Source organism: Acanthaster planci, linkage group LG05, assembly GCF_054643075.1.
Source record: "Acanthaster planci isolate LZ-2023a linkage group LG05, COTS_SCS, whole genome shotgun sequence".
Taxonomy (NCBI): Eukaryota; Metazoa; Echinodermata; class Asteroidea; order Valvatida; family Acanthasteridae; genus Acanthaster; species Acanthaster planci.
The window spans coordinates 16,344,011-16,369,066 of NC_141781.1; the positions used below are offsets into that span (position 1 = coordinate 16,344,011).

The following is a 25,056-nucleotide window of genomic DNA, read 5'->3' on the forward strand; positions in this document are numbered from 1 at the left end:
ATGCGCAATCTTGTCTTCAGGGTAAAACGAACATGCGTTCCTAATAAATACAGGAATAGAATGAACGCATACTGACTTGGACACGCAGAAGTTTTCAATTGACAAGCATGCTCAACAATGCTTTTTCTTTTTGCCCTGTGAACAAGATGGCACACATTACCGTGAAACTGCGTGTTGCACAATTTTGACAGGTGTATGGTAATGTGTTATGCAAACAGCCAATATCTGTAGCAGTCATGAAAACACCGAGACTTCCTTCCCCATGTTCTTCCTTGTACTTGGGCACATAGGGGTAGCCACAAACCCGGCAATATGGGCCATAGTTCTTGGGATGTGCAATTCGTGGTCTACATAATCATCCACATGCAGTGACAAAGTGGAGTTGCCAATGTTGAGTCAAAGTCCAAGTCGCAAGTCACAAGCCTCAAGTCCAAGTTGCAAGCCTCAAGTCCAAGTCCAAGTCGCAAGTTACAAGCCTCAAGTCCAAGTCGCAAGTCACAAACCTCAAGTCCAAGTCAAAAGTCACAAACCTCAAGTCTGAGTCACAAGTCACTTGTTTAAAGTTATTCACCACTTCGGCGGGTTTTTGGCTAGAATTCTGTGGGTTTTGCTTGTCATACTTCTTTTTCTTCAGATTACTCAATCACCTTCCAAAGAGCTATGATTCATAACAATGGAAATGTTAGCTTTATTTATCAGAAAAGAATCCGCAATATAAAGTTTAACCACATACAGGTACATGTATGATGCCAGATAGTGTCCACCTTGTATTACATGCAGCTTGATGGACCATATTGCTATACAGTGTGCATACAGAGGAGTTGAAGCAGGCACTCCTTGGCAGCAGACACTTTTTGGCATGACAATTTATGGCCTGGTGCATATGTGCCCACACGTAGCCACGGATGCTGCATAGCATTTCTGCAGCCCTGCATCAGTTTCTTTAAGAAGAAATGTTACATTTGGTTCACAAATTTGTAAAGTTGAGTCAGAGTCAGGAAAAAGTGATGCAAGTCCAAGTCCTGGACTTGAATCCTACAACACTGTCCAGATATCACTTTCAGGGTCCAATGAGAGTCCAGTACACATTTTAACTTGCAAAGCAGTTTGCTTGTACTGTTTAACCACTACCAGCCGGGGACTCCGAAATCGGAGCCGTATGGTTTATATGTGTGGCCGGGTCTCCGAACTCGGACAAAGGAAACAGGGCCCTGTAACAAAAGACCGTACTCCGAACAAAAGACCAGGCTGCTGGGCATTACCGGCATTTTTCACTCTTAAAAGTGGTGATAATCCAGCGTTATTTTGAAACCGTATACCAGGGTTTGGGGGTATTTAGAGCAAGCGGATTACCACCGGGGACAAAAGCTCTCCACCACCGCAGCGATGAGCCACACAGCACCGCTGCATGCTAATCTGGCCCCTATTGAAAAGAGGTCAGCAGTGCACTGAGCCAGGTTCGTGAACAAAAGACAGTTGTATAACACCGCACAATCTGGGCTCTGTTTACAAGGCTGCAGGCCTGGCTGAAATATTCGGGCATCAATGAAGGTCACCTGTCAACTTAGAGCAGTGCCTGAAGATTACTCCGTCCGGCTATAAACGACTGTTAAATGGAATGATGAATTGTTGAAGGATTTTGAAAACGGAAAAAATGATAGTCATGCCGGCCCAGCATCCTTAACGTTGAAAACTGCCCCGGCACGAAGTGGTTAAAGACATGTACACACCCTTGAAAAAAAGGACGGCAAATTCAATCAAGGACCACTAGTTAAGTAGTTGTTTCATGATGTACCTTGCGCATGTGCAGTGAAGTTGAAGCATAAACGACCCTTGTCAACCATTGTCAGGTCATTAGGGCGAAGGTGAGAAATGGTGGTCACAGCAATGGAAAAAAGGAAAATCCAAAGTGAAAATGGTCGCTTGCTAATGACATACTGCTTTTCCCGTATTTTTCTTACAAGTGGTCCTCTTTGCATTGTGCTATTATAAATGGCTTATGGCAACCACCGATGTGACCAACCTCGATAGGCTGGTCACGAATAGTTGACAAAACTAGTCCAACCATCATCTAGGAGCCAGCATTCAATCAGAGTTAGTCAAACTATGGTTAACTATGTTCCTCACTTGAACTTGCCCCGAGTTGATGATTGAATTAAATTTTGGTAGAAAAGGTGATTAACCACATTCAAAGTTTGATTCAACACTGGAACTGAGGTATGTATTCTGGTGTACATGTGTATTCTTTTAATCCGAGGCTATGTTATTACACTTTTTTTACAAAAAGATGCAGTTTCACATGAGGTTGCACATTAATGGGGGAATATATTTGGTTTACTTCACAGAGAAACATGTCATCAATAAGGAGGATGCATGTTACTATCAATCAGTATTTTATACCAATAGCCCCTGATTGATGCACTGAATGACTGCAGGTGGGTTCCAGTGGAGAAGTCATAGTATGGTGCCATCAGTCACAGGAAGAGGAAAACAGTTGAGGATGAGACTTATGCTGGATCTCTGCAAGTTTAAAAGCTCTTTATTCTCCTTCTGGTTGGCAGCAAACTTGGCAAAATCTATTGTGTTTCTGAAATCACACTGACATTGGGACAGAACAGTGTATCTTTTACCACATTTGCATTGCCACTGATGTGATGGACATCTGGGGTGTATTGTGAGATGTAGTCCAACTGATGAATCTGGCACGGAGAGTGTTGGTCAATCCTGAAATGCAGAGCATGAATGAGTGGTTTGCAGTCAATGAAGACACAAAATCGCCATCCCTCAAGTAACTACCGGAAGTGTCAAATGACCTGGTACACAGCAACAAGTTCTTAATAGAGGGTGCTTTGTGGTGACTCTATTCCTGTGAGCTTCAGTGAGAAGGCAATAGGCTGAACCTCTCAAGGACTGTCTTGCTTAAGAACACCACCATCAGCATCAGTCATGGTAAACCAGAAGTGTAGCAGAGGGAAGGGTTACCTTGATATCTCAGAAAGCCTGTTGGTGAATAGGTGTCCAATCAAGAAGTCTGTGAGGGTCGAATATTGTGTGCCATGAGGAGATCATTCAGTGAGGCGAGGATGCGGGCACAGTTGGGATTGATTCTCCCGTAGAAGTTGACTAGCCCTATGGAACTCCACAACTTCTTCAGCAAGTTGCTGCAGGAAGTCTTGGATTGTGGAGACCTTGTCTGTAAGTGGACATATGCCGTGCTTTTTCACATAATGTCCCAGGAACTGAAAAGCAGATGCCAAAAAAATGCGTTTGCTGCGATTGATCACAACTCTATAGTGCTAAAATCAAGCAAAACTAGACAGGTGTTCCTCATGTTGTTTTGGTGACTTACTGGCAATAAGGATGTCAGCCATGTTAACCACTTGCTGCCGGGGAGTCCGGTTTCCGATATGTTTTCTTCATACGCACAATCGCAGTGCCCGAAATCGGACAAAGGGAACTGAGCCTTGTAACAAAAGACCGTACTCAGAACAAATGACCAGGCTGCTGGGAATTGCCAATATTTTTTCAGTTGTCAATAGCGGAGGTAATCAGTCATTGTTTTGAAACAGTATACCACTGTTTGTGGCATTCAGTGAAAGTGAATTACAACTGGGGACAAAAGCGCTCCATCGCTGCAGCGATGAGCCATACAAAACCACTTCACGCTAATCTGGCTGCATTTGAAAAGATGCCAGCAGAGCACTGGGCCAGTTTTAGGAACAAAAGACTCTTTACAAGACGGCAAACCTGGCTGAAATACTCCGGCGTCTGTTGGATCAGAGTAGCCACCAGACAGTCATTTGTGTGGGTTCAAGCGTCCAGTAAATGAAGATATGAATTTTTAAAGAATTTTGAAAACAGAAAAAAATGAAAAATTGCCCACCCCAGCAGAATAAACATGGACAAATGGGCCCTGCACCAAATGGTTAATGTACACAAATGGGAGCCCTCAGGTGACCAAACCAATAAACCTCTGAAAATTCTGGGCTGCATTCTAGAAACCACATGTGGGTGGACACACCCGACTAGGCCAAAAGGGATGGCAGTCTTGTGAACATCTGTTGGGTTGACCAATATCTGGTGGTAAGCATGCACCAAGTCAAGTTTGCTGAAAACTGAACAGCTGGCAAGATTTGACACTATCCTAGAGATTGGCAATAGGATAGTGGCCGGGCACAGTGACACAATCCAAATCTCTGTCGCCACATATGGTTTCAGGTACCATGTTGTGTAGGGAACTGGAATAATTGCTGTCAGGGGCCTGAATGATGCCCAAGTCCAAGATGTAACTGAGTTATGTCCTTAGCTATGGCAAGGCAGTAAGGGTTCTTGTCCAAAAAATCTCTGCGGACTCTACGTGGATTAATGCAGAAATCCATCCATTGCTAAAGGGCCAAGCAGTTCGAGTATTCTGCAGCCATATTCATGCGTGGTCAAGTTAATGAGGCTAGCGCAGCCGGCCCTCTATTTTCATTATAATTCTTTACTCAGTGATTCGTGATGGGTTGCACGCCTTATTATAACGCGAAGTCTGTAAACACACTGCATCGAGATAAATCCCTGCAGAATAAATTGGAGAAAATGACTTCTGAGCGCATTTGAACATGCAGTGTTTGCAATGTACAGTGTAAAAATACACAACTAAAATATTTGGGAACAGGCTCAAGCTGAAAAAAAATCATAAAAATAAAGCTCTCAACAAATCGTTTTGAAATTTTGAGAAGTTTATTCTGTGTATTTCTTGCACACATTCCTAGAATTTCGTTGCCGAAGTCTAAGTGGTTTTCGTTTTAGGTAAAAATTACACGTCTTTCGCGTCCATGTTCCCTAACAGTCGGAAAGGTCAGGACACGCTGGCATCACTCTCCGTGGCTCTTCGCATGAACTCATTTTTGGGACAGAATTTTCCAAAAACAATTCGGGCATTCTGGTTGGTTTAACTGTCTTTGTGACATTTTCCAAATAGATCCGAAGGTTCCCTTCATTCGTGCTCCATGACAATCTGTTCACAGACGACAAAGTTACATTTTGAAAAGTACAACATAGTTTTTCAAGACTAAAATGCCCATTCTTTGTCAGAGAACGAGGTACATACAAATCTTTAATCTTTCATCCTTATTTTCATTTGAGATGCAAAGTTTTATGATGTGAAACGGCCCATGCAAAGTGAAATGAAAAGGACAAGTTTTGGCGATTCGCAGAGTGTGGTTGCACATGGCGCATGGTGTTAATGTCAGAGATACACCCCAAAATTCGAAGTCGTCCCCATATCATCGTTCTAATTTGGTTGTGTAAACTTTGCTCGAAGAGCTACTTGTGCATGTGCACGTGTAGATTTCTGTTCTTCAAAATAAGAAAACATTTAGTCAAATTCGTTTGATTTGCTGCAGAAATGCCAGAAATATACCAGACAAGAGTGAAGAAAAACAACACTGTGATGGGAGAGCAGAGCAGAGGAAAACTCAAGAGCGGCTAAAACTCATCAGCCAGAAATGAATCACAAAGTAAAACTCGTGTCCAGATTAATGCTGGATTGTGTCTGTATTTTTTTAGTGGTATATTTGCTGAAAAGACCTCTTAAAGAAATATTTGTGTAATTGATTGCAACATTTCTGAAAATTGTTTATTTCTTTTCTCTGTTGTCTATTCAAACCTTCAGAGATTGATTTGCGTGTGTGTGTTTTATAAAACAGCTCTTATAATTATTTGTGACAGACAGTAAACATAACAATTGGAGCTTTTATTGGGACCAATTATTTTTGTATGAAAACCTTTACAATGCCCTGTATATGACGTGAAGTTTTCAAATTTTCAACGCTATCAGAAAAACCACTGAATTGAAACTCCTGTAATCTTTTTTGGTAGTGTAATCGTCTTCTAAATTGATTTAGGAGCCTAGTGAAACTAGGCCTGAATGGCACTTGTAATTACGCATAACCTAATTTTGTGCATTTTATTTGGCCTTTTTTGTGGATATACATGTGTCAAGATTGGCAGCATAGCCATCGACAGCAAGGCCATGGCTCATTGCCAAGACAGGACAGCGGAAACTGGCGCTGGTGGCTTGACGCATTTGCATAGACCAATGAGAATTATCAAAGGGACCGGGCAAGAGGGGTTCATTTTTATTATTGGGCAACTATTGTCAGGAATGCTGAGGTCGCCAAGTATCACCAGTATAAACTAAAGGAACATGGTTGTGAACAACCACTGAGCTGTTTCAGAATTTTTTGTTTGTTATCTTTATCTTTTTGGAAAGGGCTCAAATTTTCTTATCTGAAAATGTGTTTGAAATTCTCACAGCAATTCCCAGGCGAAGCACTGGTAAAATCAACAAAAGTGCTAAGTGAAAAATGTGCATGAACTCTATAAATCGAACTGCAACTTTAATCTCATGTCACGTGACCCCCAATAATGCCACCATGATGATTTTATTTTGACAGATGGACTACCTATGCTCCCAATACAAAGTCACTCAGATGTATGAGTGCACCAGTCTTTGACGTTAGAAAAAAGAACTTATTCTTCTCCTAGGGAGAAGAATAAGTTCTTCTTTAAAGTCATGTCACGTGATTTGCGTGAATATTGAAAACAAAATTTTACATATTATTGGAAATTTGGACACTTGGGTATATTTGTAATTGTACAAAGACAAAAAAATACGATTTTTATTTCGTTCTCATATTACTTCTCAGTCAACATTCAGGACTACCCTCATTAAGATCGATAATATTGCGTAGTAAAAAAACCTGTACAAAACCCATGGGGAAAACTGCAGCTTTAATCTCATGTCAAGTGACCCTGATGATGTTATTTTGACATTTTTTCTTGCCTAAACAGCTAAAAAGAAAAAAAAAATTTAGCAAAAACAAAAAACTATTCTGGCTCTTGCCGAAACAGTTTAAGAATTCAACAATCACTAAATGAGTCGGAAACGTCAGGATAATGCAGTGTTAAAAAAATTCATCACATTGATTTAGAAAGTAACGTTTTTAATACCTTCCGGAAAGCTTCAACCACTATACTTTGGAAAGCCAGTGAAGTTCTAGAATAAAAGTCTTTTTCTTCCCCATGATTAAAGATGTTTTCCGACCTGTATTATTCTGTCAAAGTGCATGGGAAAAATTAGAATTCACTAAAATGTAAGAAAGTGGTTTTTGACAGCGTCAAAATGAAAGAAAACATGGGGCTTGAAAAGAGTGTTTGAGAAGCCCACAGGAACTGCCGAGCCTTAAATGCCTGTGATTTTTATCAACCAAGAGCTCCCGACATATTGGCTACAAAAAAGAGATTGGAGCGGCGGTTAGTCCGCGAACCTCACGTAGTCACTAGTTCACTGACTCAGCGGACCTGGAAAATCAGCATGACAAAGCCCATTGTTAGACGATGCAACTAAGCTTGCGGGGCTTGCTGACAATCAGTTGCCAAGGGCCACATTTTGTCCACAAGCTATGTGGAGTTTGCAGACAGTCAATTTTGAGAAGAACCCTGAGGCGCAAGAAAACAGGGTCAAGCTGTGACTGGTGTTTCTGTAATAACTATGCAGTATATGATATTATGATGTGTACATGTACATCAGTGTCCCTGAATGGAACTGGTGAGATTTGTGGAAATGCACTGAGAAATTTGTTGTGCTTGGTTGCTCTAGGTTGGACCAATATGGGGCTGATGGGCAGATCTGGCACTACTGCTCCAGTGACTGAGAGAGATGTCAATGAGCAGATGTCAAGAAATGTCGACAAGGAGGTGGTAATGATGCAGAGAGTCTGTGCCCAGTATAGGTGTCAGTGTATTGGCTAGTTAGAAAATCAAGCAACTTCTGATGTTGAATGTCATTGAAGTTTGTGCTGTTACCATTTGCAGCCTGAGGGAAAAGGTAGATAGGTATTCCATTTCAACTGCAGGAACTGGGGGAAATAAGCTGACAGCTGCCCCTGTATCTGCTAGGAATTTCCATTTAATGTGCAAGTCATACATGACAAGCAGGCGGCCAGAGTGGGTACCAGGTGGAAGTGCGGCACCTATCCCATGGTGGGCTTGTTTGCCTGTTTGGCAATTAGGAACATGGCTGAAAGCACTTATGGGCCTAAGCACCGAAATGGAGATGGTACCAGCACTTTGTTTGTGTAGTGTTGGTATTGGGTGTGTTGGTGCATATTCACTTGTCTTGCATTGACAAGTGCAACTTTGGTTGCAAGTGCAGAACAGGCATTTGAGTAGAGTTTACGACCTACGACCAACTCAGACCCACCCCGAGTCAACTCGGACCCAACACAAATCAAATCATTTTAAAATAAAAATGTGGAATATTTCCTATTGTCTTAAACTTGGAGACGGTTTTGAAGCGTTGTGTGTCTGCTCGCGCGCTCATTATTAATATTTTATCCCATAGTTTTCGAGGGATCATAGAATTATTTATATAAATCCTGAATTTGGGATTGATAGTTTCCTGTTCAGAGTATTTCTTTCACAAAAAGCCCCGCATTGCAGGCCTTTTTTGGATAGAGGCGGACGGCTGAGCGCATAGTTTTACTACTATTAGGGGGGTATCTTCAGGAAAAGGCGAATTAAAAAAGTTCATAAAATTGAAAAGAAAGTGATCGATCTGGCCATAATCTTGAATTTCCAGCGAAGAAAATAATCTTGAATTTCCAGCAAAAAACAATGAAGGCCTCTTTGCGAGGTTCAAGAGTTGGTGCTATTTTGGTCTATGGGTGAGTATTTTGTTTGGATGTCAGACAACTCGACCGTTTGCCAACTCAACTTCGGACAACTCGACCATTGAGACAACTCGACCGTCGAGTTGTCCGAAGTCGAGTTGGCAAACGGTCAAGTTGTCTGGACCCCTTTGGTGTAGTGCAACCATAACCCATAAGACTCAGTGGGTCCAAGTTGACTCGAGGAGGGTCCAAGTTAGCATGGGTCCGAGTTGGTCCTGGGTCCGAGTTGGTCCTGGGTCCAAGTTGGCCTGGGTCCAAGTTGGCATGGGTCCGAGATGGAATGGGTCCAAGTCGGTTTGGGTCCGAGTTGACCTGATCCCAAAAAGGTATTGCATAATGATGTACCGATCCTGATTGGGCATCGTCACTTGAGGTCTCCTGCTTCTTAAACCATCTAATACATTTCCAGTGTCTATTACATGATGTCTGAGTATGCTGATTATCCATCCATGGACTTGGAAATGTGAAGCCACATCCCTTGCTGACATGTATCACAGTGTTTTAGCTAGCGAGCCGGGCAGCCGTGTTTTGCATGGCCAGTTTCGTGAAATCACGGCCCAGTTTTTTCAAGCATGGCCTGGCCGTGCAAATCAAGCCGTGCACTACTTAATTTGAGTCTTGTGTAATCTAGATCCAAAAAAATGTGAAAATAAAATCTGAGCTTTTCTCATGCTTTTTCCTGGCCCCATCAACCAAGTCCAACATAGAAAATATGCTGCAGTAAAGCACATGTATGCTGGGACCATATGCTGAGATCGTATATTCACGGCGTTATACAATCTTTGGCTGGGATGTTTGGTTTGATCAAAGATAGTCCACTATCTTGCAAGATGGTCCACTGTGCACTAAATGCCATTGGCTGAGTGTAATACGTCATGGGGCACAGCATCTGCCATTTGAAGAGGCAAATCTCGTGTGTGTACTGTCGTGTTGTCGATCATAGATGTACATGTATTGTCAATACACTTGATACATGTTTTTTCAATCCATGTCACTCACTGCAAAAAAGACCATACGTACAACTTTCTTAACGGGATATTCGTGATTGTGGAAAATTGTCATGGTTGTGAGTGAGACATGAAATGGAGCACAGTTAGTATGCATTTTGTTGATATCAGGCACGAAATGTGTGATTTTTAGAAAAATTTGTTGACAATTAATCATGTTAATAACATTAACATCCTCCGATCATGCTGATTTTAATATGATTTTACATCATTAAGGCCTTTACCCTACATATGCCCTAGGGGGTTAGGGTTAATGTACATGACACATTCGGTATTGTCAGGCTTATTTAAAACATGAAAAACAACTTGGCCTAACTAGGCCTATGGATGATTCCTCCATGGCCTAACATTAGTTACAAGTGCATCATGCCAGACGTCAACAATCAGCAATGTTATTGTCAATCTTGTCATTGTCAGTGACTCAGTCAGACAGTGATGCTTTATCAAAAATCATTATCATCATCAAAAATTTGGTTCATCAAGTTCATGATATTGGAATCAAGTTTGAGTTCATCTTGTATTCCTGGTCATGACTAACCCAGGCAGGTGGACTCTTTACTGCCTAGTCGTAATGTAATCTAGACTAGCATCCAACCTGGGTTACATCACGACTAAGTAACAGTGGCAGTGACTGCACTGGTATTACTAGGTGGTGGCCTACAGGCACTTTTTCCCTCAAGCATGTTAATTCCCTTTCACAATACATGTATTATTCACCCTATAGTTGTTCAGCATACTGGCATAAGGTTGACGTTAACTACCTCAGAGAATCCAAAAGTTTAATCTCCCACTTCACATTATTTGTAATATATTGTAGAGTGTTATGAATTATGTGGTGTTAAGTCTATGAAGACATGTACAGAGTGGAATTTACTGAAACTGAAAAAAGGAAAGATGGCAGGTAGGACTGTATGCATAACCAATATTAATTCACATGTGACACACACATAAACGTGGCAGGTCTCATGAAAAATCAATTTTGTCTTAAATTTTTCAACTGTGTACTGTTGTCAGTGTTTTGTAAATATCCTTGTACATGTATTGCAGTAAAAATAAAATATGCCTGTTTTTAGGCTTATTAGCACATCACATTGCTTGGTCTTTATAACTTGTACACAGATTTTTCTCAAAAAAATGCGTGTTGAATTTATCGGCTAGGCTGGACAAGGGTTAATTGAATTTACAGTGGAGGCAATATTATTGCACCACGTTAAAATTGCTGGACAAGTGTTTGTGTTCTTGTATTATAACAAGTGGGCCTACCGTAACCCCAGGCCAAATTATATCTTATACTGGTAGCTGTCAAGTGTCATAATGTGTTAACCGACTGTCCCCCAGTCAAAGCTGGCACTACTTTTCTGAAGTTGAGCCTGGGCTTACCAAACCAAAGTCTAAGTATGCATGTGCGAAAAACTGGGCTTGTTCTTGTGCTTCGAAAAACGGCACCATGGGCATGGAACTAAGCAAGCTTAGGCCTAGCCTAGGCCTGTGTTAAATACACACGAAGAAAACCGTGATGCATTAACAGCTTGAGCGGAAGAGAAGAAGGAACAAAATATTAAATATAATTCATATTACCTCTCTTTATTTTGGGGGAATCTGAAAAAAGACAATTCTGGGCGTTTGCACTGCCTATTGCTGCATTGAGGCGCCGAACAGTGGGCAGAGGATGACAAATTTTTCCTACCAGGCGCCATTGTCAATATTGTCACATCCGGGAACCTTTGGAAACTTTGCTTGTACTCAAATGGCCGCCGCAGCATGCATCACGTAGCCGATTACACTTTCTGGCAGTCAGTGGTGCTATCCTATCTTTGGTTTGAACATATTAACGCCGGTAGGCGGGTTCCCTTACTTACAAATAATGAACTACAGCACCGTATCTATGAACTTGTACATGTAACAAAATAAATACAAGGAGCCATACTTGTTCACCAACAATCGATCGTACATGTAATCAGCCTCATTCCCATGGCAAATGTTAGCCGCAATATTGCGCCCACTCTCGTACGAGGTAGTCCATGGGGACGAGGTTGACATATAATCGTTTCCGGGCTTGCATTGCGTGCTCACTATTTCATCCAGAATGAAACAAAAACTAACAAAATTTCTTCTCGAAGGCAAAGGCTGGCCTATAGATAAACTTTGTTATTGTCAATAATCAGCTTAAAGTTTGTTTAAGTTCTTCTACCTTAACCGTAACTCCCTAGGGTGTGTGCAAAATCATATTAAAATTGGAGGATTCACGAATGTTAGGGCTATCGATGGAAAAATTGTTGAACTCTTCTGATGCCACGTTAAGACTTTTGCACAAGTGCGAGCATGTGGCCTGCCTGTATGGTGTACATGTGTGCGTGTACAGTGCACATATGTACATGTATTATTCTCCAATTATATGTGCACAAACCACACACTGACACCACGTTTTGGTTTTTGGCAAAGACTTTGAACGGCAGGTTTATTTGTTTTTGCCAATTTCAAAGCCACTTTTTATTGCCACACTTGGCAGAAATTCTGTAAGATTTTCCTGGCATATTTGCCATACTTGCCACACTTGGCAGAAAAACAGGAACAAACATGCCAAAGGCTTGCCACACTTGGCAGAAAAAGGCAAGGTTGTTAGCAGAAAGACTTGCCACACTTGGCATAAACGGTTGGAATTCCTTGGCACACTTGCCATGAAGACAAACCCCACCGGAACCAGTAGGTGCTTGTCCTATAATTAATAGTCATGTGATTCTATATATCCTTTAAAAAAAATCTTACATAAAGCACGCCGTTTTTTTCCACCGCTTGAACAGGCGGTTGGAGTAAGCCTTACCAGAACAAGAGGGTGCTTGGCGTACTGTTTAAGAAAAACAAAATGAAACATTACTAACAACTAACTTTACGTTATAGGCCTGTGCCGGGTACCCGGGTACCCGCCCGTCGATTTCAAAACCCGGTTCCATTTTTCCGGGCCGGGTACCCTTAAAAAAGTAAATAAATTAGGAATAAACATTCATGCATAAAATGTCTGTGAAATTTCTTACTGAAGGACAGACTTCATGGAAAACCACCGTGCCGATGAAAACCCGGTCCCGCGGTCATACATGAAACTTGAATTCGGAGATCGACCGCTATTTTTTTACCCACTCCGCCAATTGCACCGCAAGTCGTTTTCCTAGTTCCGGAATTTCCTAGTTTTACAAGAGCGAAAAAAACACTAAAATTCACGGGCGATAGGTCACTCGCTACGTGTGATTTTAAATATTTCTTTAAATTGAATAGTCATATAAACCTTTGCATCTAATGTCCGCTTAATCAAAATGACTTTTTAGAGTTTTCGTTTTTGTTAATTTAGCGAAAACTGCAAGCTTTTCCCCCACTCTCGGATCGCGCGGCGTAACCACGGAAAGTCGTTGCGAACTCAACTACACGGGCGCAGCAGAAATGTACGTGACGCAATGGGTTCGTCAACTGTGCGGCGCGGGGAGGATAACGTTGATAGCTCACTGTACAGTTTAAAAGTCGAGTCAAACCGTACGCAATTTCTACCTTTTTAATTCATTAGAATTCTTATTTTTCATCTAATTTTCTCAAAATTAAAAGATTCTCTATTAGAAAAGCAACTTTTTACAATGGTTTTGGCTGAAAATGGATTTTTCGTGTGGTTACTTTTTATTTGTGAAGACGTTTTTGTCTCGATTCTAAACCGATCCAGAACTAGGAAAGGTGTCATCATCACTTTCGTCGATTGATCCTGTGAATCCAAATATAAAAGCTTAGATTTTGGGGAAAAAAATTGAAGTATATCCAAAACACACAAGTTGACTTCTGACCATATTTCACTCGAATTTCAGGATTTTTTAGCTGCAGTCTTACTGAATAATTTTCGCGACCCGGAACTAGGAAAATGACTGTACCAAACCTATATGAACAAGAGACCGAAGGAGTTTTGTCTTATGAGGGGGGAGCGCTGTTGATGTACACTTGCATGACTGTATTTGTAACTATCAAACCCTGTCGGCCTAAATGACTTTTGTGCAGAATAAGTAGTGCTTACTGTTTGAATTAAGAGTATTTTTGTCAAATACAACAATATGAATGAAAATTACTTTATGTCGGGATTGACGACGAAGCGAGAGCGGATTGTGTAATATTCCTGCGGTACTGGGACTCCACGTGGCGTGCGGTAAGTAGTGATCGCGCACAAACTGTGCGGTTGATCGCCCCTTTTATAATCAAAGCACTAAATGTGCGCTACAAACCCAAAGAGTCAGAGAACCAGTTTAGTTAAGTTTCATACCAAGAAATATTCCGTTTCAAAATTATTTTTAAATTAAAGCAACTTGAATTTCCTCAGTGATTCAGCGGAACTGTGGATGAGGAATTGACCAAAAAAGCAAGAATGATTTTTTTCTGTATGTACTAAAGCATTTCAAATCCAAGTATTTTTTCATTCGAAAAAAAAGGAAATGTTGACAGGTACTTATGCATTAAAATCTCGACAATTTGAACCTCAGGGGAATGGAGTTATCCTGAAAAAGTATTTATAAAACTAAACCACTTCATCGTGGTAAGTACCTTCGTGTGGCAAAACTTTCGTATCGTTTAGTCATTTAACAACGTGGAGCGCTGCTATTTTTTTCACTTGGGCTTCCTTATGTGTGGTCACATGACCTTTCTTTTTACGGTCACATGGCTGCTGCAGTGTCAGCGATTGGACTGCCTGAAGGGGACTACAATTGGGCCCGCGTTGCAATCAGGTTAGTTTCAGCGTCTTGAAAGCCAGGATTACACAGTTGCAGCTACGTTGATTTATGCAACGTGCTGGTCCTCGTCAGAAAAGAAATGAACTTGCGATGACTCCTGACCCTATTTAGACTTCCGATACTTTCAACGCCGTTTGAAGCATTTTGGTGGCGGTTTTTTGAATCAGAAACTTCAAAATAAGTGGATGTAATGGTGTGGGCATTGTTCGAGTTACGGTGGTATTTTTGTACATAAAACTTTGAGCCTTTTAACCCGTGACGTACATAGCACTGATCTGGTCCGCACGTGACACGACCAGCGCTCACCATTCGTGCACGCCACATGCGTTCCGCGTGTCCGTGGTCATGCAGCATCCGGGACATTTCCTTTGAGCGTTTGCAGGTGCGTATATCATGTACGTGGTTTGCAGCTCTGTTCTTTTTTCTGACGTTTCCCGTGAAGATTTGTTTTTCTGTTTCATACACCCACACAAAATTTGAAAACTGAAGGTAACAATTTCGTTTGATAAAAAGGTAGGAGAGATTATCTCCGACGTTTAGAACAATGTTTTGCTTGCTTCCTAGGTACCAAAAAGAACCGTGTTTCGGGCACATGATCCACCGGGTTGCACGCAATGCCATTATCAGGCGATCTCTTTTCCGGGTACCCGGGTACCCGATGTTAACAAAAAACGGGTACCCGGTTCTAAAAATACCCACAAATGCACACCCCTATTACGTTACAATCACTGCGAGATAATTTGCCTAACTTGTTTATTTGTTTACTTCGGAAACTGCGTGTCGCTCCCAGATAGTTTCTGCCAGACATGCAACGCGCGCCCCACTGGGACGACCGCCCGGACACCCGAGCCACCCTTTCTTATACTACCTGAGCAAGCAAATACATGAACAATGCCGCCCATTAGGCCCACATACTGGAAAACGATTCTATTTTTCAAAGGCAGTAATAATGTAGTCTTTTACGTGGGCTCTAAAATATTCATACATTCATACATTGTAACGATACAATGCGAACTCTGACTATCGGAACTGAGGGTGGTGCAGCACTAACAATCTCAGTCGACTACCAAGTGAACATGCGCACCTATTGATCGTGCAGCGCTTCTTTTCCATTTTGATGGATTAGTAGACCCAAAGTAACAGGTGCGCCGTAAAATATCTGGCCAAACCAACTGCGCCTCTGGGTAAGTGTCAAGACACTCTCACATGAAAAGTGCCAGCCTTTGTCAGAAACAGAAAAAATGGGTCTCGACCAACTCGTTAGTGCCTAAGTGGACGATTAGCATGGCTGGACGAGGCCATCTTGCTGCGAGTTCTGCCATTAATTTGTTATGTCACCATATTTCACTCCACCCAGGCCATTCCAGCGGACGTCGTGCCTATTCCCGAGTGTGGTCTCTGCTCGCCTTATGATGGAATCCCCAAGTATCCCCTGTGAACAAAGGGGAGAGGGACAAGGAATGTTCCGGTGCCATTGTTGCTGTTAAATATTAGTATCACTTGTAGTAGTTTATATATTTGTATATTGTTATTGATTTTTATTTATTCTTAATTATATCATCCAATAGATGGACAGTTCCCTATGCTATGCACACAAGACCAGCAATTGTCTCTGTCTGATTACATGTTGGGGAAATGACACGATACCAGCGGGCGAATATAATGCTGAGCGGCCTCTGAACGCCAGCGGCCCATTGTCTTGATCTGCTCAAGGGGAAAACCCAAGGCAAATGCGGTTGACGCCGCTCCAATGCGAAAGGAGTGGGAGTGAAAGTGGGTGTCTGCAAGCCCTTAAAAACGAAGAACTTTTTTCAAAGTGGGATTAAATTGATACTGTGTCAGTAGCTTGCCCCCGAAGTGGCAGAACGTGCCGGGCGACATGGGGCGAATCAGTGAGTTTGTCAACGCGCGGACCAAGCAGACACTTTCATCAACTGAGCCCACCAAGAGTATAACTTGAGGAGGGCCAGTTTGATTAGCTTTTGTGTGCCAAAGGGAAATGAACACTGCTGCATTGTCATCGTCTGCCTCCTGAATATGTACGTCAGACACATGGAGGAGTGATTGTTGGATGTGAGACTTTGCAACTGCAGCGAACTCGCTTATGTGCATAAACCCAAAGAATGCGCATAACATGGCAGCCCGGAAAAGCACAGCTTTATAAGCTTGTGTGGCACACCTGCGGGAGTGCGTTAATGACATAGCTCAATAACGGTAAGGTCGTGGCCACCGTTCATCGCTACCCGGTTTATCCCGGCGACAACCTGTCAATAATTTCCCCACCAGAAAATCCCGCGTGGGATCAGGCCAACCTTGAAGCTTATGAATATAGCCCACCGTTGATACACAAGTAGCTATAGTTGACGCGGCAAGACGCAGGAGCGACAGCCATGCTATAAACTGCCGAACATCGTTACTTGAAGCACATTTAGTTTCATTAGGTCGTTGGCCCATAAAGGAACAAAACGCACACCAACCCGTCTGGTATGTTTTGTGCGTGATCGCCGTTGAAGCAGCCACCAATAACCGGTGCATCTCACCTTCTATTACACCCAGAGGAGGTCGGGGACCGGCGTCATTGCTATGTCTGCCTGTGGGGCCAGGGCCCAGAAGTGATGAACCTGGAAACATGAGAGGGAATCGGCAATTTCATTGTGTACCCCTGGGATATGCACAGCCTTGAATGTAATATTGAACCGCAGACACTGACACACAAAAGCTCGCACTAAATGCATGATCTGGTCGCAAGTAGATGAATGTTTGTTGATGATGTGCACTACTGCTTCATTGTCTGTGCGGAAAAGCACTCTGCGCCGAGCTAACTGGGAACCGCAACAATGCACTGCAATCACTTGTGGATAAAACTCGCCGTATGCTATCGACGGGGATAGCGCCATAAACTCAGGGGACCAACACCAGCAAAATCATCGACCGCTGAAGTACCCACCAAACCCAATGCTTGCAGCAGGATATGTAAATAACTCTTGAGCGTCACTGTCGCCCCAGTTCTGATCTCGGAATGGGGAAACTCCGTTGAAGTGCTCAAGGAAGGTTAACCACATACGTAAGTCAGGTTTCGCGCCGTGAGATAGGTGGACTTTGTGATGGGCCTTCAGCAGCCCGCAGGACATACCAATCAACCCACGAGTAAATCCGACAACCATTGCTTGAGGCCTAAGATATTAATGGGTGTTGGGGGACGAAAAGTAGTATTTCTGTCCCCTTTAGCAGTACCCACTGATTGGCAGTTGTTATCACTCATATTAAGCGTGTCCAGCCTTGTTACTGTACTGGGTAAAGCCGGCCGAGCTGCCTGCCGTGTGCCTGATGCCGCCAATGGCGTCCTCGTGAAGCATGTATACGCATGTGTTGCGCGACCGGGACCAGTTGGCTGGTGCACGGGACCGGGGGTGCCTGGAAATGCGGTTGGAGCCCCAAACCTACTCTGCAATCGGATGCCCTGTGTCCAGAACGACCACATCGTTCTATCGTTGCAGCTATGGACGTACTGGCACGAGGCCCACCGGCAACCCGTTGGGGAGTTGAAGGGAAAACAGACACGTTTATTGTACTGTTGGGTCTGAGCGACTGCCACCGGGGCTGGCGCAAAAGATGAAGTACCAACGGCTGCAACAACAACCCACAGCCCAAGAACGAGAAGGGTTTACTTCCATAACGCAAACGGAAATGTTCGTCATAATTGCGCCAGCCTAGGCCAGGGAATTGCACGGTGGCAGTGCAGATAATTTCGGCATACTTCAATAAATCGAATATGCGGCTGGGGTGACGCACCCCGTAAATGGCCATAAACACATGAAAGGCACTAAGCCATTTATCAATGGGTGCATCGTCACTGGCTTAAAAACTACACAGCCTTGTTCGACGGCTAAGGTCAGCTCAGAAGCGTGTCCGGCAGACCCTAGCGCTTTAGCCGCGTTTTCACGATACAGCAATGCCATGTCCACCTATTTTCCGTTCCAAATCTTCTCTTTGGTTGACTGCGGAATGTGTATATCAAGGGGAGCCCCTTCTCCCATAGCGAGCAGAGGGACAGGTCTATGGCTTCCGAAATTGCTAGGAATAGTGGGCGGGGCTACAAGAGAATTGTTGCCCATCGCCCAAGTTGTAAAAGTTGTACAAGGGGAGTTGCTTAAACCTGTACTTGAGATCTGATGAGCCTGGGCCTGAGTAATTGCCACATTATTGGTTCCAATATGAGGCTGGCCTGGGCCTAAAGCCGGGTTTAGAGCAAGGCCTACAGCTGGGGAATTCCAAACATTGTCCTAGTTTGTTGTTGTGTCAGGTTGCAGTCCTAATGCAACTGAACTGAACTCACCACCTGAAGAGGTGAATGTTCTGGGCAATCCGCTTCTGGTGGAACCTGCACTGAGACTCCCGGCCTGTCCGCTCGTCCATTTGTAAAGGAAATGTTACACACAACAAGGGAACCACCCCTTGGCTAAAACGACTGAAACAGCTCGGCGGTAGAGAACAATCGTTGTAAAGAAGCAGCATTCAAACCAGCAGAGTTTAATTTGTGTGTTGCCGCCTTGAAAATCTAAGCCAAAGTGGCCCATATTTAGTGCCAAACTTGCTGTAGTTCAACAGTTATGTCCTTGTGGCCTTCTGGCTTCACCAATTATTCCCCTCGAGACAGTTTAGGTGTCTGGGCCTGGAAAAAGTACTACATAACCTGAACCCTGTGAGGCCTCTGCTGATTGATGCAAGGCCATGCAGCCACTTTGCTGATCCCATTAAGCCAGCTAGTGCAAGACAGTGATGGGTGAGACAGTAGTGCCTTGTTCACCATGGTATAAGCCAGATGACCAGGACTGTTTCAACGACTAAACAACGTGCGTTGTGGTGAATAATGCATTTTATCCCAAAGCGATAAAATAAACTATGCGCATATGACATATTTTTCATCCACATTGAAGTCGAGTCTTGTACTCAATTTGCTTGTTCTTAAACAAATTGCTGAAGGAGATATGTATGTAGGAATACAAAGAACATTTCACTTTTGGGTTCAGTGAAGCATATCACCCAAGAACTGTGCTTGAAAATAGAGGCATCCACTATGGTATTACAGCTATTTGAAATTGATCACCACAGCATTAGATATGCTCGTATACACCAAAAATGTATTTTATCAACTTGCATTACTTTTTTGGCCAACTTTACAATGGATTGGTTAGGAGCCAAATGGCATCAAACCCACAATGCATATAGCACCAGTCCAAAGTGAGTATGACACAATCATTGTTCAAGTCAAGCAGTAAAACCTGATTTTTCAGTCTTGTCTGTGTTTCCATTTTTCAGAATTTATTTTGAGGATTAATGTCTGTCTTCACAGCTGTCTTCACGTTAGGTCATCCAGTACCCACAGACCAGCTGAATCTTGCTTCTTTGTCAGTAAAGCATAACAGTTTCCATAACTTCAGGTCATCATAGTCCCATATCACTAATTAAATTTACAAAGAACATAACTTTTGGCTTTTGTTGACTTTCTCTTTAAACAATTTGAAAATGTGACTTGTAGGCCTAAGCATAAACTTCAGTCCTTTCATGCCAAGGAAACCAAAGATTAGCACTGGCCTGATGAGCCAAATTGGCTTGACCAGACTTTCTTTTACCCACAACTTGGCCTAAACCACTTCCTGCAGGGGACTCCGGAATCAGAGATGTATGGTTTATATGCGTGGCCGGGGTCTCCGAACAAAGGAAACAGGGCCCTGTAACAAAAGACCAAGCTCCGAACAAAAGACCAGGCTGCAGGGCATTACGGACATTTTTCACTCTCAAAAGTGGTGATAATCCAGCCTTGTTTTGAAACTGTATACCAGAGTTTGGGGTGTTGAGAGCGAGCGGATTACCACCAGGGACAAAAGCGCTCCACCACCGCAGCGATGAGCCACACAGCACCGCTGCGCGCGCGCTAATCTGGCCCCTATTGAAAAGAGGTCAGCAGTGCACGGAGCCAGGTTCGTGAACAAAAGAAAGTTATATAACACTGCATGATTTGGGCTCTGTTTACAAGGCTGCAGGCCTGGCTGAAATACTCGGGCATCAATGAAGGTCACCTGTCAACTTAGAGTAGTGCCTAAAGATTACTTTGTGTGGCTATAAACGACCGTTAAATAAAATGATAAATTTTTGAAGGATTTTGAAAACTGGAAAAAATGATAGCATCATCAACATTGAAAAATGTCCCGGCATGAAGTGGTTAATGCCATAAAATTTTTAGGGCACTTGAGGCCACTGCTCTTGCTACTCTAACAGTTAAGATCAAGGCCTGTACTATGAGAGGACACTGTTTGGAATGTCCAGTGAAACATCTCTGGATTCATCTACAGCAGGTGGGAATGCTATTTAAGGGAAGTACTCTGTGTCATGAGCCTTGAGTGGCTATAAGTGTTCTATAAGTGTGTAATTTATTCAGCATGGAACAATGGGATGGATTTCTTAGATGGAGACTAACATAAAGATCATGGATGAAAACATATTCCTTGGATAACATAGTAACTATTTTTTACTATTGTAAGGGAAAGTGTTCAGCATAATGATGTAGAGAGTGACTGAAAAAATTTGATTTTCATCTATATAAAAACAGAAGCTTCCAAGACACAATAGGTTCATAACATACAAATCAGGGTTATCCCAGGATTTTTCAAAACTGTGGGGGATTTCCATTGTGGTTTACCAACATTTTGCGAAGCCATGGAATGGGCTTTTTGGAGTTTAGGTGCTCTCAGCTGCATTTTAGAGCATTTCCTGGGCTTTTCAAGTCCCTTTTCTCAGGAAAAAACATAACAGGTTCAATACTTTTTTTTTTTAATTTTGGATATCAATATTTTAACAAATGACCAATTTTCCTTTCTGGACTAATTATAGGCACAAAAGAAGTCAATTAAAGTTTCAGAAATGCAACAACATGTAGTGCCTGTATTAATCAACGATTTAAACACCTGTAATATATTCAGTTTTAATTTAATACATGCTTCAACCTTTGGTAAGTGCCAATCAGACCTAAAACCATGAGCTCTATTCAGTTGCAAGGCAAAAATATTAGCTTCAAAGAATAAACAAATGTCATAAAAAATACAAAACTATTTGGTCTTAATATAAAATAAGACTTTAACAAAATAGAAAAACTAAACTACATGGCTTTTCTTGTACATCGGCAAGAAAGAATAGCTGTTAAAATGCATATTTTTACAGAGTTGTTGACTTAAGTTTGTGAATTTGATTCAGTCTGACACCTTAAGTTGAATCAAAAATTTTGTTTAGATTTGTGGATTGACTAAGCATCGAGAATCTTGACTCAGCAAATTTAACAATTCTAAAATTAACACAATTACAGCAAAGGACAAACCAAGCATGAAAATTAGCTAACTGACGTGTGACTTGGATTGAGTAAAAATTACTTCGATTTGACTAGACTTGTGAAACAACGTGACTTGACTTGGACTTGTTAAGAATCTTAAGTTTAATTTAATACAAATAACAAAAGCATAAATTATGAAATTTTGAACCATATCTGAAATTAAACATCCAGTCATCGGTTCTTCTTCTGAGCCCAAGTATCTGCTGCAGTATTGAAGTCCATGTGCTGAATTGGGGGCACTTCAACTGATATCATTGGAAGTCTGTTGAGAGTTACTTCATTCATCCTATTCCTGAGAGTAGTTTTGATTCTCTTTTAACCCACGCTCACATTCTGAAATTAAAAATTACAGTTCACCTGAATTATGCTACAAGTCATATTACAAGAGTATTTTTTAATATAGAGAATTGACTAAATAAATAAAACACTTTTTTTTCTAAATCTATTTTGTTGTGATAACATTGAAAAAGGACAATCAACTAACTGTTGATATTGTATAATCTAAAGTACTACCTACTAGCCATTGAGACTGGCAACACGAAAGCCACAGCAGCCGGTTTAGCCATCTTTGGAATGAGGTCCCCAAGCTTTGAGGCTGTTGTTTCCATCATTTCAGTGGAAGACAAGGCTTTAATGAAAAAAAGGTAGGCCTACCCAACAAAGTTGTCTAGAGTGCTGCAAATAATTATCTGATCATTGTAGATGTATTATATTTAAAAAAAAGGCATGGGAAAAAAAATGGGCCAGGGGTTCCCCTGGGCGGTTAGCCCATTTTAAGAGTGCTGGAAATAAATTTGGCTAGTACATACATGTATTTGTGATTAAAACAATGAAACTGAAATGGGTAGGCTAATAATAATTTTAAACAAAGTTGATGCTGCTGTATTAATTTACACACTTGTTAGACCTTTTGTTAAAATATTTTCCATAAATCTGAATATTTTGGCCCAAATAATAGGCCCAAAATTAGAAGTAGCAAGTAATATTTCATTAAAGTTTTTGAAATTTAAAAAAGTATAGGCCAACTGACCTTTCTCATAGGGAGTGGCTATGAGCCATTTGTAGTTGCTAAACCATTTCGGATCGATGCCCGTTTTCCTTTTCTTTTTGTTCTGCAATGTGGTATTGGCAGCTTCCCTTCCTTCGCTGGCACCTTCCATGCACGTGCTGCAGGTGGCTGCTTCACCTGCCTTTGGGTTTCCCTCATCGTGGACTGCTGATGTTATTGGCTTAAAAAAAGAGCCTCTCTTTGAGTTTCTGCCATATGGATTGTGCACGAGACAAAACGCAGTGATATGGCAACGAGAAATATCATCCCCATCACAGATGCCATTAATACTGTTACACAGGGCTATGGCTGCCGCTATGAAAAAAAAAAATGTGTGTGGGTGTTACGATCCCAGTTGATCCGAATCCTTTTGTGTCTCCCTGAAAAGGTACGTGTGGAATTTAGGCACGTTCCAAAAACCTATAAAAGACTCCGTAGTCATTGATTTCGCTCTCAGTCAGTGCCTATATGCTTTTAGCATGTGCGTTTCAAAATCGCCGGCGTTGGGTTAGCACCTCCTTGTCGTCTACGCCTCGATTACTGCCGCACCGTAGCCAAGGCTGACACCGCTGAGGGACCGTGGACCCTGGAGTGTCGTGGCTCCATGTAGAAGCCGAATCTCGGGGATCGACACTGACCTGCCTGTCTGAACTGGGCTGTTCTGGCGCGGAGTGTGGAGGTGCTTGGCTCGACGACCGCGCTCTTTTAGCCATGGCACTGACTGGACGGGGCCTAATTTTCTTCTGTTCTTGTGTTGGCTCCTTAAGGTAATCATACTCGGCCGGATATAATTTGCCTCTTCGCATATTAATATATTTTTGCCGGCTTCCTAACTTTCAGTGTAATTAATTCTGCTTGGCTGTGCTAATGCAAATAATTTCCTTTTATGCTTTTTGACTGTTCAATGTTCGATGTTGTAAGTTCTGCAAATGGTGTAGTATAAAATTTTAACCTTCGTAAAGGCAGGAACACTTGAGTATTGAGCACACGGCACAGAAAAAACACACATGCGCAGGTGCATGTACGACGCCCATGACAGAAGCTCAGATTTCATGCGAAACTGTCCACGAGGAACGTTTGGTGCCAATGTACATGTACATGTACGGTGTGCAATGTGGCCACCGAAACGTGGTGCACAATGCATGTACTATGCATGTACTAGGCTACCTTCAGTATGTTCATGTACACGGAAAAATGCAGGACTACTAACTGCTTTTTTGTCAAAATTTTCGGACATGCAATCTGCATTTTGTAAGATAATTCTGAGCCATACTATCATAATTGTATTGTGCGTATCGGGGATGAAAAAATGGTTATTGGCCTGTTTTTTTGCGTATCAGGCAGAAATAATTGCATATCAGGCCTGATACGCAGGTTTGTACGTGGGGAGAACCCTGCAAATATTGACTGCTTCAAGTGATACAGTAAACTAGCCTCCCAAGGTGATTCACAGAGAACACTATTTTCCCAAGGCAACACTAGATAAAGCAGTCAATACTTGTTTTACAACACCTCTCCCAAATATTCTTCTTGACATAAAGTGGTAACATTAATTTGATCTAAATACATGTAAAATGCAAGTCTATTTGAATAAGAAATTAGTTCACAGTTTACCAGCGCTTTCCAAACTACCTCTTCACAAAAAGATTGAACCCAGCTCTGCAGCTCTAGTTCATGGGAACGTACATGATGCTTTCACACACACCAATGTGCATTTTCACACAGTGCTCAGTGGTGGCCAAGCAGGTAGTTCTTTGGTTGCAACAGATAAAGTTCTTTGTTTGCAATGGGTATACATGTAGTTCCTTTGGCCATGCACAACATGACAGCTGAAATAGCAAATGCCACGTGACTGGCTCTCAGCTAATAAAGATACAGAATCTGTGGGTGAGGTGTTATAAAAACACATATTGATTGTAAATAATCTTGACATCATTTTGGCCAATAATGAACAAAACTCACATACATATGCACATCAAAACTAAAGCCTGCCTACCTTTAATCTGTCATGCTGTTCCCTGAGTTGAGTATTTCTCCTCTGGATGGAGGCATGGTAATCCTTGATCCTGACCTTCCAAAATCTAAACAGTGTCTCTATGTCACCAACACCAATCTCTTGCAGAACTTGTGACAAAACATCCTT

The 25,056-nt window shown here is 42.1% G+C and overlaps 1 protein-coding gene across 4 annotated transcripts in view; it reads right to left on the reverse strand.

Annotated features, from left to right (window-relative positions):
* supt7l (SPT7 like, STAGA complex subunit gamma) overlaps positions 1 to 25,056 on the reverse strand; it is a 206,684-nt gene that overhangs the window by 73,677 nt on the left and 107,951 nt on the right. For 2 of the 4 annotated variants that reach the window (XM_022250916.2, XM_087136880.1), the window contains exon 7: positions 24,910 to 25,053. The exons of 1 other annotated variant lie outside the window; for it this stretch is intronic. In XM_022250916.2, coding sequence (XP_022106608.1) covers positions 24,910 to 25,053 — 144 coding nt within the window. Of the gene's footprint in view, positions 1 to 19,830; positions 22,199 to 22,382; positions 22,494 to 22,895; positions 23,095 to 24,909; positions 25,054 to 25,056 lie in introns of those variants that run through there. One more of the 4 variants, XM_087136881.1, reaches the window with a different exon arrangement.